We start from the raw sequence: 16658 nt of genomic DNA, 5'->3' as shown, positions 1-16658 counted from the left end.
AATTCCATAGCGATATACAAGGGTCTGTGTCAGGGAAGTGTAATATAGACAGAGCAGTCTCACCTATATCGGTGGCAAGCTGCTTGCTGGAATGTGGTGTCAGCACGGACACCTGCAGGATGACATCACAGTACGTCTGCATAGTGGCTCTCGCCAGTGATCCCAGCCAATAATCGGCCATGTTGTCCAGTTCCGGGGTCTCTTCCCCTGCAATGTACGCAAAATAATTTCCGCTGCACTTAATATTGGATTAGCCTTTAATTGTATAGCGCATACATGTTACACATAGTGTAGTTTTACAGATAAAGTGTAATCGTTTACAAGCCATGTTTCTGGAGATCTGTGCAGGCACACTACAGAATTCATTAGAAAAAGGGTGCCTGTACCATTTTCCCAGAGGCCACGCACAGGTTGCCGAGTCTACTGAGGAAATCTGGCAGCAAGAGAGGGGTGGAGCCTGTAAGGAGGCTGCACACTGGGATCACCCCTCCCTTGATCCGCCTCTGCCTGCACCGGTGGTGCAAACAATCGTCATCCCCTAACACATACTCAAACATATACTGGTGATGATTCTGGACTTGGGAGGAAACTGCAGTACACAGGAGGAATCCCATAAAAACATGTAGAAAACACACAAACTACACACACAGTGGTCCCAAAACTGTTTTTATGTATGTATGTTTATCTAAGTAACCCAAATAGAATTCCACACCTTGCTGCTGAACACAACCATAACATACCTGGTGAGTGCACCTTTGATAACATTGTGGAGCAGGGAGATTCTGATTTCTCTGGAAAGTGCTAATATTTGCATGTTCTCTGGGTGTATCCGCTCCGGGAGACTGTACAGTATGTTTATTTGGCTGCTAATATTACAAACATCTTGGCAGCTGAAAGCCATTAAGAGGTGAATGGGCGCAGGTGTATTAGACCTATAAATCATCCAGCTAAATGACCGCTCTCAACCGCTTAGGTCAGGCATGTCCAAACTATGGCCCTCCAGCAGTTGTGAAACTACAAGTCCCATCATGCCATGCCACAGTTTTGCTATTAGGGAATGCTAAAAGGATTGCAAGGCATGCTGGGATGTGTAGTTTCACAACAGCTTGGACATACCTGGCTTAGTTGCACTTACGGAGCACTCACCTTGTTCAGGAGGATAGGGCAGTTTCCCAGCATGCAACGCTAGTTCCAGAGTGGAGTCTTCTGGGGTTACAAAGGGTTCCAGGTGTAGCGGCAGAGACATGAGGTATTGGCCAATCTAAAAATACAAGGGCAACATTAACCACCTTGTACAGACAGCTGGAAGCGGACCTCATGGTGGGTATCGGAATGATTTTAATAGCAATAATTGCTATGGGTGCCTATTGCACACGGAGGAGGATATGTAATTGGCGAGAGCGTTGTTGCCTCTGAAATGTCTGTCTCTATAATCTGGAATGCGTAATACAACCAGCTGCTTCCGTTACACACTTACGTTGCTGATGTATTCCAGGGGAGTGAGGCTAAATGTGGGCAGGTCTTCTGTCAGCGTTTCCCCGGATTCTTCATAGCCCCAGCTCTGGTGAGAAAAGGTGCACAGCGTCAGAAGCAATGGAATGAAACCGTATCTGTACATTCCCCACATATCCATGGCAACCGGACTTGTGAATAATAGTCGCCCCCCATCAGCGCCATCGTAACGAACTCGGCAACTGCGTACATATACGCAGCATCAATGAAAAACATCTACTCCCCGAGTCTGTGGTTACACAAGTTTTTTCTGCATACATGATTGCAGCTGAAAGTAGATACTTACCGAAAACAGCCATGACACACGCATTTGCACAGCCAGCCCTTAGTACCCCCCCCCCCAACACTGTCACTTTCTGCCAATCGCTACATTTAAATGCTCACTATGGACCTTATTCAGGTTTCTTCGCAGCACGGCTGCATTCGCACGGGAACCGATGTAGTGTTAGTGCGCATGTGCATACGCAGGGTGTGCGCACCCACAGCGAACGCACCCACCCACCACAGCTGGCGGGGGGCGCCGGCCAGCCCCTTTACCATATAGGAACACCCAGCGTTTCATGGGCTTTCCCATGAGACCACTGGGCGTTCTCATGCCAATGTGGGCATGACAGACAGGCGGGGGGCGGGCAGCTAACATCACCGGATATCAGCTGCCCGCCCACTTCTCCCTGAACGTGCAAGCATATGTAAGGTTGCTCAGAGCAACCTTACATATGAATACATCTTTCATTGGTCGGCGACCATTGAAAAATGTGGGAGGTTCCCCCTGCCCTGCAGATGGATGTTACTGTGTAACATCCACTAGCAGGCCTCTGCGAGCGAGGCGCCCGTGCGCAAGGTGAGGTTTGGTTGATTTACAAGGGTGCGAATTCGCATCTGAGCGAATCAACCAGAATAACCCCCTATGAGCGGCATTGCAAAGGTGCCTTGGTGCGATCGCAGCTTGTGCACAGACTAATGAAAATGGCGTGAACATCAGCATAAAGTACAAACATGACTTTGGCCTTTATTGTTCATACGGATATTATTATTATAAATAAACTGATCTCATGTGTAATACATAAAGGCATGCATCCATCTATCAGTGCATATACACAATAATAGGATTTATTTCTCCACCCTCCTGTCTGATTGGCTGCATGTCATCACTAGCTCCCTACCTGTAATAAATTCTTCATCTACCGATAAGCTCATGGGAAAAAAAGATGCGTTTCCGTACACTACTGTTACATCTGCACCAAACATCTCTTCCCAAAATCTTTTCCACACAACGATGCATCTTCCTCTTTTGAAAGTTTAATATAGATCTCCCCTCATGTGTGGCTAATCTGGGCCTGTCTTGGAACAATCAGGTGTGGTTATGTGCACACATTTTACCACAAATCCACACCTTCTAAACACTGCAACATTGATCGCTCCCCCAAAGGGAACGTAGAACTCAGCCCTTACCTCCATCTTGGGCACCAGGAGAAGTTGCTGCTTTATCTTCAGAAAGACCGAGTCAAACGCCAGTTGGTGAGCCACCTGATTCTGACGCGTGAGGGAAGTGCGGGCGGCAGAAAGAAGACTGGTGTTGACTGCTCCCTTCTCCTGAAAGAGGTGTATACCGAGAATTGGACATCAATAGACTCTTTGGATAAGGCTGTGTACACATGGGGGTGATTTTGTCTAATATCGCGGGCAATATGGTCGCTGAGCGTCCATATTGCCCAAGATGGGAGTGTGCACCGGCGATATATCGCCGGGTGCGCACTCCCATTTTCTCCCCCGTAGCGATCGCTGGTCGCAGGAACATGCTCCTGCGACCAGCTGATTTCCACTGCCCCGGCAGTTTCTTTTTCATCAGCGACCATCTCTGGTCGCTGATGCAAACGGGACACTGAGCGATATATCCCCCCGTGTGTACGGGGCTTAAGAAATTCTGAGGTAATTCCATAGAGGTCCAGAACATGCAAAAATATACTGTAATCAGTCACTGAATCATACCGAGCAGATATCTCGCCATCATGTACATTCATTGAGGAGTAGCCTAGGGCCCATATTCAATGTGGCCGGTGAGGGGGTTAAACAGCGGGGATCGCCAAAAACAAGCGACCCTTGCCGTTTAACCCCCACGCCGGCCGCTCACCCTATTCTACGTTCCGGGGGAATCCTCACTGTCAGAGAATTCCCCCAAACAGCGAGGCGTGCGGCTATTGCAGGGAGCTCACTGCATTTAGCGGTGAGCCTAGCTGTTTTAGCGGCCCAAACACGCCGTTTCCCCGTCACTGTAAAAACCTAGCAACGTGGAAACAGCGTGTGCAGGGGTCAGTTATATACTGACCCTGCGAGCTGTGACCGCTTGCAAAAACCATTGACTACACCTCTATGCATGTACAAGGAGCCAGTGAGGTGAATGAAGGGCGAGGTACTGGTTTCTATAGAAAGGAAAGCATTTGTTCTCCTGAATATTGGCCTAGATGATTAAAGGGCTGTCTTGACCACATATAGACGACGGGTAGGCTAGAATGGGCAACTGAAGCCACTATTTGACATTTCCGCATACTGATCTTGTATGGAGCTGAATAATACACTATAATATATTGGAATAGAATTAAATGTCCTTCCTGCTCTCCTTCACTTCTGCAACATTGCAAACATGTTTTTTAGTAAAGCCTCGTTAAGACTTATACAGGAACAGCAATGTTACAGCAGCTAAAGTGACTGCAGCCTCGTGGTTCTAGATAAGATCCTACAAGGTCAATGTCCTAATAATATTTCAGGTGGCCGCAGCAGTCTGTAACGGAGTGGTGGGACAACACTGTGATAGGTTATACTTTTTTACACTTTTTACACACTAAGCCATGCGTTTTAGCCTCTTCTCATCATATGCAATCGTTTCACTTAAAACGACATTTCTTTGGTCCCAAATGAGCTCCCTGTAACACATTATATTATTACTAGAACATCATATTACCATACTTACTAATATAAGCACAGCTACACAATAGAACCGCTGATAACTACTTAACTGACGGCAGGAACCAAGCAGGCGTATGTGTAACCTACTGATAACGCTATGCTAGGATGCCGACCTAAACCACAGACTCAAAAGATTAAGGGGCCAATTCAGGATCGCTCGTTGCGATCCGATTGCAGCCCCTGCCCTGATGGTCAGGGTTTGTCCTTGTGCATTTCTGCACACCCCGGCAGTAAACGGCTTTGGCAAGTTACACACTCTCCGAAGCCGTGTGCTGCGGTGATAGAGGGCTGGGGGCGTGTAGGGGGCAGCAGCAGTCACATGACATCAGCGACCGTCCCGTCTTCAGCGAACAGCAATAAAAGTCAGCATAGACTGACTTATTACCAAAGGGGAGATAAATCATTCGATGGTCAGCGATGGGATGTGTTCGCCTACTCATTCTCTTGCATGGTACCAAGGGGATTTGGCGGAAGGGGGAGGGGGAATCAAAAACTATAATTTAAGGTCGTAATTGATGTACTGGAGATTGTCATTCGTAACAATAAACCTAAATAGATAAATCGGCTGATTTCAAACTGAAATGGGAATTCACATCCAGTAAATACGTGGATCCTTAAACATGGACTGTATCCATAGTCATTCTGAACAGTGATAAAGTGCCCTCTACACCTACTGTAGGTCTGTCACCTAAGTGCAATGACAGGGAATACGTGTGGGCATAGTGGAGAATTACAGCAGGTAAATAAAGCTCCCGCCAGCTGCAGTAAACTTCGGCAATGTGCAGCAGAACAGTCTGTACAGATGATAAACATTATATTGATGTTTTAGAACTGTTCCCGGTAATTGCTAGGGAGACACAAGGTTCCTGGCAATGGAAAGAGCATTATTTAATGAAAGAAGATACATCTGCATGACCATGTGGAGACGAAGCCCTGTCATAACAGTAATCATTGTGTAAGAAACTACAGATCTGATCAGGGAACCATTGTCCTGGTTAGATGTTGGCTTTTCACACTGAAGGTGACTAAAGACACATGCTACTGTATTTGGGCCGATTCCACCCCTGATTTCTCGACCCAATCCGCCGGAATCGGGCCCAAATCAGGTAGCTTATAGGGGCCTCAAAAAGCAAAAGGAGAAAAAGGCCCACTTCACCTTCAGCATGTACAGTGTCTCCATCAGGCTGCCATACTCCACCGGGTCACCCTTCTGCAGGTAATTGTACTCCTGCCAGGGGTTCCTGCTGCTCTTCCGCTCAGCGGCACTGAAGTCCTGCATGCCGCTGAGGCTGCGGGGGCTGTAAGACTCAGACAGGTGCTTCCCTGCTGTGGACAGGATCCTAGAACACAAAATAATGCCACACAAAAGACTGCTGTTATGTCTACAAATATCATCTATTCACAACCCGTTTACTGACATCATTTAACAAAAGAAAAAGTCTCTCTATTTTATACTAGTTAAAAGCCAGTCAAAATGGCGGCTTCTGCAATGTACTTTCACTTTCAGCTCTGACAGTTGTAGCCCACAAACTCTCCTCTCCACCCCCAGTCCCTATCTGCTCCTGCCTCCAATCTCTTGTCTTCACAGCTCCCTCTCTCCATATCCATCAAGTTTGAAACAGATCAGTGTCCCTGCAAAATGTGCTTTCACTTTCTGTTCTGACATCTTTTAGTGCACAAAGGAGATATTACTCCATTGAGTGTCCTCTAGTGGTCAGTGGTGGTACTTTACCTCATATAGGTGAGGAGTAGTAAGCGGTTTACTAAGAATACGACTATGTCTCAGTCATATTCGTATTTTGTATACGACTGTTATTGGTTGAGTATTTCATTTCCACATTCGTATTCCGGAGCATCATTTACAAAGGTGTCGTATTTTTGAGATTCGTGTTTTTCCATGTCATATGGAGTTGTATTTTTTTACAACTTGTACTAGAATACGCCTAGTATATGTTCGTATTTGATATAGGACTAGATAGTCAATTTCAAAATGACATTGGAGTAATGTAAAATTCAAAGCGTATTCTTTCGATGGCGTATTAATTCGGATTATTGTAAAAATACGAATACGACAAGTTGTTACGGTCGTAAAATACTAACGTTATTTCACCTTCGTAAATGACACAAATACCAATATGTGCCCGGATACGCCAATTCCTACCGTATTTTGCTTAGTGAATTTCCCCCTATGTATTATACAATACATCCCATTCTATGTATTCTTGCCAGTAACCAACATGGTGGTGATGGGAGCACGCAGTGATGACATCTAGACGGGACTCACAACAGTTGGAAGGCGGCGCCCAGACAAACAAGGTGGTGATGGCCGGCACTTTAAATGGTGAGTGTATATTCTCTGTTATTTCTGTCCTGCCGAAATAAATCACTGAAACGTTGGCGTCCTTGCGTGATTAACAGTTTTGGTTCATCATATACTAAATCCAATTGTAGTGTGGGCAGATTCAGAGCCAGATTGTAGCGGGACGAATTAGTCCGCTTCCCCGATGTTTGGGGTGGCGCTTACCTGTTTGCTAGGCTGGATCAGGACTTATGGGTTTAAAAAAGGTGAGAGAGTAACCAAGCATAGCTGCTGCAAATCTACTAGGAAACCAGCTAGCACAGGTCACATTAAATGACCCTACACATGGGGTATTCCTGCAGCCACGTAGCTCTGTGAATGTGCCCTCTTACAGGTAGCTGAAACCGATTCTCCAAGTTCCAGGACATAAAGGATGAAGGCGTACAGCAAACCACCACACAGCCTCCCAAAGTGCTGCATTATATTGCACAATGGTGTCTGGCAAGAACAAACAGCACAGCTATACAAAACACTAGTAGAATAGCAATAGATTGTGTAGGGAAAATATTGACACAACAAAACCGCACTGTGACATTGATATAACTGGAAACACTGATATGATGAAAGCAATCTGTAGTCACAGCACCTTACAGAAATATAAAACGGTTTTCAATTCGGTATTGGTGTCTTAACACCTTCAGAGCCAGGTTCTTGTGTTTGTGACCAGACAATAGGCGGTATTTAATGCTGCCGGCGAGGGCGTGACTGCAGCAAGGGTGGCTTATTTTTGGTGAGGATTGCCGAAAACAAGCCATCTTCGCCGTTTAACCCCCCCCCCGCAGGGCCGCTTGCCCCATTCAACGTTCCAGGGGACTCCTCGCCGCCCTCATGCCCTGAGGTTCACTGCTAATGCATCAAGCCTGCTGCATTTAGCCACGAGCCTCGCCATTTCCACCTCACTGGGAAAACCCCAGCGAAAAAAAGGGGGGTCAGTTGAATACTGACCCGCGAGCTGGGTTGTCAAGCGATCGGCACTGCTATGTCGACATGGGCAAGGTCGAAAGTAAAAAGGTCGACATGTGTTTTTCATGGGGTTTTTTTAAGCCGACATGTGCCAAAAGGCAGTATTTCATGCCATACCATCCAATATGGCAGTGATCTTCAACCACTGTATCGTGGCACACTAGTGTGCCTTGATCTGTTCTCCAGTGTGCCCCCAGATCTAGGGCCTTATTTTGGTTCATTCTTTCTGACAAAATCCTTCTTAGATGGACAAAACCATGTGCACTGCAGGGGGGGCAGATGTAACATGTGCAGAGAAAATTAGATTTGGGTGAGTAATTTTGTTTCTGTGAAAATACTGACTGCTTTATTTTTACACTGCAATATAGATCTCACTTTGAAGTAAAACCCCACCCAAATCTAATTCTCTCTGCACATGTTACATCTGCCCCACCTGCAGTGCACATGGTTTTGCCCATCTAAGAAGGATTTTGTCAGAAAGAATGAACCAAAATAAGGCCCCTAGTGAGGCCCAAACCAGTTACAGCCACCACCAGTTCAACTGTTATTTACTGGACTCTTCTTTTCATGTAAAGGGCCAATGTATCTTATTTTTGTTACCTCTGGGGACCAATGTGATTGTTTTTTATAGGGAGCCAATAGGTTTGTTTTTTTCCTGTGGGGATCTCATGGTCTTGGCAATTTAGTGTGCCGCAAGGTAAAAAGGTTGAAAAATCACTGCTCTAGGGCGTGGAGGGAGGATGAAATAGTGTGCCGAGTGTAGTGAGCCACTGTGCCCGAAGCATGGTGAGCGCAGCGAGCCATGCGAGGGGACACAGTGCACCGATACAGTGTCAATGTCGACACCTGGGACAAAAAGAAAACACATGAAAAACCCATGTCGACACTTGGGACAAAAACATGTTTACCTAATGCTTGTGTCGACTTAATGACCCTGTCAACCTAAGCCCATGTCGACCTTCAGTGGTTGACCCAATGCATGTCGACCTTAGCTGTGTCGATCCTATGACACATTCCCAATGGCCACATAGAAAAAAATGATGCATTATATTTATATAGAAGATTTTTTTTTAAAGACCATATTAAAAAAAACAACAAAAAAACAAAACTTGTTTTCTATTTAATTGTTATTTTTATATGGCAGATGCAATGCCAGGTCATGAATTGCTTAGAAGGAACCCCCGGCCCCCCAAGCATGCAGTAAGTCTATATGCTCATGGCTGCTGGACTGTATCACCCCAGCAAACAGCAGCTACAACAGACGTTCAACCACTGCAATAGAAAGTCTTTTAGGGATATGGTCATTAGGTCGGCAAGCATTGGGTCAACACCATTTAGTCAACATGGGTCTAGGTCGACAGTCCAAAGGTCAACATGGGGTTTTTCACTGTTTTTTGAGCCGACAGGCGGTATTTAATGCCTTACCATCCACTAGGGAGTGGTGGGAGAATAAAACAGTGTGCCATGCTACTGGTTTAGTGTCCATGTTGTTTAAACAAGCCACTCTCGACGCAGACCCCCCCCTCGCCAGCAGCATTGAATACCACCCATAGTCTCCATGTAAAAAATAACCTTTATGAAAGATGTAAAACAGGAAATCTTTTATACTTTTACTTTAATTTGGAGTTGGTGTCGGGTCTATTATGTGGCAGGCGCTCGTATATTCTATGTACCCTGCATGTGACAGTAGCTCAAGCTCCAGCCATCATTGGGCAAACTGGCCATCCTTACATTCTTGGACATCCCTGGTGACATTACGATTTCCTGTGCTATCCCCACAGGACTGCGCATCACATCGGACCTGCTGTCATCCACTCATAATTCGGACTCTTTTTCTGCGAGTGATCGACGCAATCGCAGGTACAGGTGGTACTGTTATCATTCATCCCGACAGTGAGTTGTGTCTTGGCGTCGCGGCGCGCCATTTGCCGTGACAGGGAAGCACGAGCGTTTCACATGCTCATGCATCACATTCTCGCGAAATGAGATGAATGAAAACAGATATCGTTCCCATTACCGCGACACATATTTGGTTGTGCTTCTGATGATCCGTATGAAATTACCAGTAGTTCACACCAAAGGCCGGATATAATGCAGTGCGAGTCCGGCGGCATCTCGGCCGAACTTGGAGGGTTTTATTTTTTTTAAAGAGCCAGTCATTTACAAAGCATGGTCCAGGGCTTATGGTCTATGGACTAGTAATTTTCATTAGGAGGTGGAGGTCTCACTGCAATCAAAGAGGCCAAATCAAATATAATATTCACCACTGATGCCGCTATCTTGGTTTCGTACCCTTGGAAGTGTCAGTTATTTTTAAGTACAAACACCATCTCTCCTCCTCCACCTACTGCTGTAGCTGCCGTTGCCGCACCTCTTTACGAGATTTACGATTTATTTTGACATATACACAAACAGTTCCCCGACCCTCTGCACGGATTAGAAGTCAACCACATTAAGGAACGCGCTGCTTACCAGCTTGCCAGCTGTTGTTCAAAGTCTCCGCACTGCCGTAAGAGCTCTCCGCAAGTGGCAATGATCCTAGAGGCGACAGACAGGAATATGAGCATGGCGATGAGGGTGGTAAGTTCTCTGAATGCTGGTGGAAAAAAAACTTAGACATGACTAGTTACACAGCCACAGAGTACTGGCTATTACATGGAGTGCACCAATTCTCTTATTAACACACTGCGTGCATGCACGGCTCATGTACCCTTACTTTATATACATGGTTCTCAGGAGGATACCTGCATAACTCATTTGTGAGTATAGGAACCTGTGCAGGATCATTACGAGATAATAGTACAGTAGATCATATGAATATCTATTACATAGTAATGGTAAGGGCCAATGACAAGTTCTCTTACATATCCACTCGTTTGCAGCCGCCTGGGCAAAAAAAACATTTGATGATTGCTTGCCCTCGAATGATATTTTTCGCAGATAAAAGTTTGCAGTTAAAAGTCAGTCTAGACTGAGTAATCCTGGCTGGAGATGGCCGAAGTCGGGATGGGCGCTGAGAGGTTGACATCATGTGATGTCAACCACCCAACCCAAGCAGGGGAATACCCAGGGTTTCCATGGCTTCTCCCATAAAATGCGGAGCATTGCCCTGCTTCCGTGCTGTCTACCATGCTGAAGTAAAGTCCCCAATACACAGGTCCGACTTCATCCGATTCTGACTGATTGGGCCGATATATCGGATGAATTTGGGCCAGAGGCATTTAACATGAGATCCAATCCGATGCGTGTTCCCATGCGGATTGTATACTGTAGAACATTCAATTCCCCTTGATCTCCCCCAGACAGCTCTCAGGAGTTCTTTTACAAGCAATAAATCACATTCAATCAGATGGAGCCCTGTCAGGGAGCTGCTGGGGGAGCTCAAGGGAAACCAGGTCCGACTTGTTCCTTGTACAAGTCAGACCTGTATATGGGGACCCTAAAAACACTGCAGAGCAGAACAACTACAATAATCTCTTCAAATTAACATGGAGTAAAATTGAGGTTCTTGGCATAAGTTTTTGTCAAAAGTCGAATCTGCATAGTTGGAAAGTAGATACAATCTGTCGCATCTACGAATAAAACAAGTGGATCGGCAAATAATTTGCCGAACTACGTGTTTTCTGACTGTGACGATTTTACAGTCAGTGGGAAAATTGTCACTTGGATTGAATAGGTTGGAAAAAAACATCACTTGGATTGAACAGGTTGGATAAATCGACACTTGGATTGAATAGGTTGGAAAAAAAATCATCACTTGGATTGAATATCCCTTTATGTGGTAAAAGGTGTTGTTGGTTTCCTGTCCATCTATGCTTCATATTACAAGGGCCCTGGGCCCATGGTACATTCACCTGATGGAGTTCTGGAACGCCGTCCAATCTTCCAGGAATAAGGAATCAGCAGGGACACTGTCCAGCTTGTACTTCTTCCTTATTGACTGTAGCGTGTTTGTGAAATCCGACACATATCTGTGATATAAAAGTACAACAAGCAGAAGGTGTTATAGCGGAGCACAGCGTGACTGATCTAGCACACCTGTATGTCACTCACGCTGCCTGCCAGCAGGCGCTAAGTAAGCAAAAGATGGGCTTTACCTTTGTTTGACAACAACCACAATGCCAGTAAGTGCTAATGATACCCACAAACGTTCCCCCGATAGATCAGCTGCAGATCCTGGCTCCAGGCCCATATTGTAAAGGAGCCAAATTTTACAATGGACTGGGACATGGTGCTGATACAACAATGACAATGAAATGTCTGGACAAACGTCACATATGTCCTTCTAGAATACACAGATCACTGTACGCCAGAGCGGTTTCTGGAGGCTGAGAAGAACAACTATAGGGAACACTTGTCTCTATGGGCCTTATTTTGGTTCATTCTTTCTGACAAAATCCTTCTTAGATGGGCAAAACCATGTGCACTGCAGGTGGGGCAGATGTAACATGTGCAGAGAGAATTAGATTTGGGTGGGGTTTTACTTCAAAGTGAGATCTATATTGCAGTGTAAAAATAAAGCAGTCAGTATTTTCCCTGCACAGAAACAAAATTACTCACCCAAATCTAATTCTCTCTGCACATGTTACATCTGCCCCCCTGCAGTGCACATGGTTTTGTCCATCTAAGAAGGATTTTGACAGAAAGAATGAACCAAAATAAGGCCCTATGTGTTCTCATACACTATTGCTGCCGTTGTGCCAAACACCCCCCCCCCCCCCCCCCCCCCCCCCCCCCCAGATGCGCCAGGTCTTGTACAACTTGAGTTTCTGTGCAGAATGTGCTTCTTAGTCTTGGTGTCATTTGACGATACCACTTGAGACTGAACTGAATAATGTGACATTTACATATCCGTATGCGACTCAGTCTGAATCTGTATACAACGTTCTACAATGCAGCGGCTGCAGCTTTTTTCCATGGTAAGTTCCATTGTGCTTCCTATACAGGTTAAGACACCATCGGGCACAGTTATACAAGGGGCGCATATCAAATTACTATTAAAACATGCAATCTTTCAAAAAGATGCAAAAAACTCCAGGCATGGCTCACCCGCACAAGACACCCTGACGCAGGGTGTTTTGAGGATAGGTGTGTGCCCAAACATCTGTAGCCAGTGTTAGCTCCAGAGGGTGGTGGGCTGTAGCACAGTTCAAAATTCAAATAGGGGAGCCACACCAACTGCCAGTGAGTCAATTGTGAATGCCAGTTGGTGTGTCTCCCCTATTTGAATTTTGAACTGTGCTTCAGCCCCTCCACTGGAGCAGCCACTGTCTGGCACAAGTGGCTCAAAATGCCTGGATTAACCAAACTTACTTTTTAAACAGCGCCTGTAGAGCCTGTAGCAGACCGCACACCCCCAGTCCATCGGTTAATTTCATACATCGCTCCACTGCACCAGAAGCCAGGCTGAAGAGCCGAGACACCGACTGTGAGAGCTCCTGGACACAATCTAGAACCTCACCATGTTCCTGAAAGGCAATTCCAGAATAAGGGATCAATTGTCTACAGAGATTTCAGCGAGAACAAAAAGGTATTCCTACAATTTGTGATGCTCTAAAGCAGAAGTGGCCAAACCAGTCCTCGAGATCTACCACCGGTCCACGTTGTCCAAGTCAGCGGTCTGGCTGACTAAAGTAATAGATCAAGGTGGGGCTGTAGATGTAGCTTATCTAGACTTTAGTAAGGCTTTTGACACTGTCCCACATCGCAGACTGTTAAATAAACTTGAAAGCTTGGGATTGGATTCTAAGATAGTTGAATGGATAAGAGCGTGGTTGCAGGACAGAAAACAGAGAGTTGTAGTAAACGGAGTACAGTCAAAGGAGGGAAAGGTTACAAGTGGGGTACCCCAGGGATCAGAGGCGTAGGGAGGGCGGAGCCACCGGAGCTCATGCTCCGGGCGGCGATTGGTCAAATGGCGCCGCCGGCCCGCCCCCCCCTCCCCTCTCCGCAAATGATCCCTGCCTGCACATGTCAGTGGTGGCGTAAATAAGGCTCTGTACTCCGTAGCCCAAGCATTTGCGGGGGGGAGTCAGCCATACGTGGGCGCAGTGTCAGTGAGTGCAGCAGCAGTACCTGTAGAGGCAGGAGGAGAATGCCGGGGCTCAGTCCTTGGCGGCGATAGCTGCTCAGCAAGGTATGCGAAGCAAGGAGGAATTCTCCCTGCTCTGCTCCCTTGCTGAGATGAGGTGCGCTCAGTGCTGTCACTGCCCATAGCAGCCTGCGCCTGTCTCTGTGACCTCCGATCTCGCTCTCACTCCAGTCCTGCCTGCCACACTTCACTTGATTTATAGACTGTGGCAGGCTTTACAATCAACCTAAATCCTCACAGTAAAGCATATTACAGTGAGGCTTTAGATTGATTATAAAGGCTGCCACAGTCTGAGTGAGCTGAAACAAACAATCACATGAACTTGTCTGTGTCCGGAGTCCGGACAGCTGCACCTGGAGCCTGCCTGCCTGCCTGCCACCCCAGGACCAGGTCTGAAACTTCTATGATTATATGTTCAGTGGGGGAACAGGAGGGATAACTTTGATGGGAGGGACAGGAGGAGGGATAATTGTTATAGGAGGGGAAGTAGTGATGGGTGAAAAGGAAGGATATGTATGAAAAAAATTATAATTAATGTATGGGGGCCCCAAAACTTTTTTTGGCAGGGGGGCACAAAATTTCTAGTTACGCCATTGACACAAGTTCAAGTATAATACTATCTAACGGGCAGCATGCTCCGGCGGCTGCCCTGCCCTGCTCGCCCCTGTCCCTGCCGCCAAGCGTCACGGACGGTGAGGCCAGAAGGCGGGCTGACACTCCTCTCTGTCCTCAATTGCTGCTGCTGCTCGGTTCGGCTTCCGGGCAGCGCAGCATAGAAGCACTAAAGACTTCTCCCAGAGTCACCTGCCTCTGCTACGCAGAGTGACTCACGCCCTCCCCCCTGGCTACAGCAGCGTCATCATCCTTCCCAAGCGCTGGCTGTAGCCTGGAGGAGGAGAAGTTGTTCTGCTGCGGCCCGTGCCGCCCTGTTATCCAATTATTCAAGGTGGATTTTTTTTATACAGCTAATAAATGTTGTTCATAATAAACATAGTAAAAACTTGGGGTTTGGGGGATATATCATTATCTGTATATATATTTATTTACAGCTGTCAGCATCTTATATAGCGCAGCAGATTCCGTTACAGCATCTTATATAGCACAGCAGATTCCATTACAGCGTCTTATGTAGCGCAGCGAATTCCGTTACAGCGTCTTATATAGCGCAGCAGATTCCGTTACAGCGTCTTATATAGCGCAGCAGATTCCGTTACAGTGTCTTATATAGCGCAGCAGATTCCGTTACAGCGTCTTATATAGCGCAGCAGATTCCTTTACAGCGTCTTATATAGCGCAGCAGATTCCGTCAGTGTCTTATACAGTGCAGCAGATTCCGTTACAGCGTCTTATATAGTGCAGCAGTTTCCGGTACAGCATCTTATATAGCGCAGCAGATTCCGTTACAGTGTCTTATATAGCACAGCAGATTCCGTTACAGCGTCATATATAGCGCAGCATATTCCGTTACAGTGTCTTATATAGTGCAGCAGATTCCGTCAGTGTCTTATATAGCGCAGCAGATTGCGTTAGTGTCTTATATAGTGCAGCAGATTCCTTTACAGCGTCTTATATAACGCAGAAAATTCCGTCAGTGTCTTATATAGCGCAGCAGATTCTGTTACAGTGTCTTATATAGTGCAGCAGATTCTGTTACAGCGTCTTATATAGCGCAGCAGATTCTGTTACAGTGTCTTATATTTATTTATTATTTATTTATTAAATATTAACAGTTTCTTATATAGCGCAGCAGGTTCCGTAACAGCGTCTTATATAGCGCAGCAGATCCCGCTACAGCGTCTTATTTAACGCAGCAGATCCCATTACAGCATCTTATATAGCGCAGCAGATTCCGTTACAGCGTCTTATATAGAGCAGCAGATTCCGTTACAGTGTCTTATATAGAGCAGCAGATTCCGTTAGTGTCTTATATAGCGCAGCAGATCCTGTTACAGTGTCTTATATATTGTCTTATTTTTTTAGTTTTTTCTTTTCAAATGTAACATGCCAACACATGTTAGCCACGCCCCCAAATCATTACCGGGGGGGGGGGGCGCGAAATATGCCCTTGCTCCGGGCACCATGGCACCTAGCTACACCGCTGCCAGGGATCTGTACTTGGACCGGTGCTTTTTAATATCTTTATTGGTGATATTGCAAATGGAATGGAGGGTAAAATGTGCCTTTTTGCAGATGACACAAAGGTATGCAACAGGGTAGACACACCAGGAGGGGTAAAACAAATGATTGATGATCTAGAAAGATTAGAGGAATGGTCAAGAGCATGGCAACTACAGTTTAATGCCAAAAAATGCAAAATCATGCACTTGGGTCTCAGAAATCCAAAGACTAAATATAGTATAAACTAGGTGATTCATCGCGCCCTCCGGGTGCTCTTCACACCGTCGTGAGGGGCTTCGCCCCATTTGAAGTGGAAATATATGTGAGTGTGAGATCTAATTTGGTGACGGGCGGTAGCCGGCTCAGGGTGCAGTGGTAATATAATAACAGACCCTCGGAAAATGGCTGCCCCCATAATGCTGTATGGGGGCAGCCATTTTCCGACTGTGTGTTATTATTGGTGCCGGAGCCGTGTACCGTCCGTCGCCCGACACTGATCAGCGTGTGTGGGGGGCGGGTTTTTTTTAGCTGCCTTTGCCGGGGAGCGCTGTGGCATTGATAAAGATGATGTGCCGCAGCGCCCCAGATCAGCGTGTCGGGGGGCGGGGTTAGCCGGGGACCGGTGTGGCAGAAGGGGGGGGGCATGGTAAG

General features: G+C 46.4%; 1 protein-coding gene across 3 annotated transcripts in view; it reads right to left on the bottom strand.

The window, feature by feature from the left end:
* The window catches only part of COG7 (component of oligomeric golgi complex 7), a 61581-nt gene that overhangs the window by 1868 nt on the left and 43055 nt on the right, over window positions 1-16658 (bottom strand). For all 3 annotated transcript variants that reach the window (XM_083152860.1, XM_083152859.1, XM_083152858.1), the window contains exons 10-17: window positions 13112-13266; window positions 11653-11769; window positions 10271-10336; window positions 5633-5816; window positions 2965-3105; window positions 1478-1561; window positions 1147-1261; window positions 64-207 (exon numbers count right to left, since the gene is read on the bottom strand). In XM_083152860.1, coding sequence (XP_083008986.1) covers window positions 64-207; window positions 1147-1261; window positions 1478-1561; window positions 2965-3105; window positions 5633-5816; window positions 10271-10336; window positions 11653-11769; window positions 13112-13266 — 1006 coding nt within the window. The remainder of the gene's footprint in view (window positions 1-63; window positions 208-1146; window positions 1262-1477; window positions 1562-2964; window positions 3106-5632; window positions 5817-10270; window positions 10337-11652; window positions 11770-13111; window positions 13267-16658) is intronic.

This window comes from Crinia signifera, chromosome 7 (assembly GCF_055691185.1).
Source record: "Crinia signifera chromosome 7, ASM5569118v1, whole genome shotgun sequence".
Lineage (NCBI taxonomy): Eukaryota > Metazoa > Chordata > Amphibia > Anura > Myobatrachidae > Crinia > Crinia signifera.
This window is presented reverse-complemented; position numbering and strand designations above follow the sequence as displayed.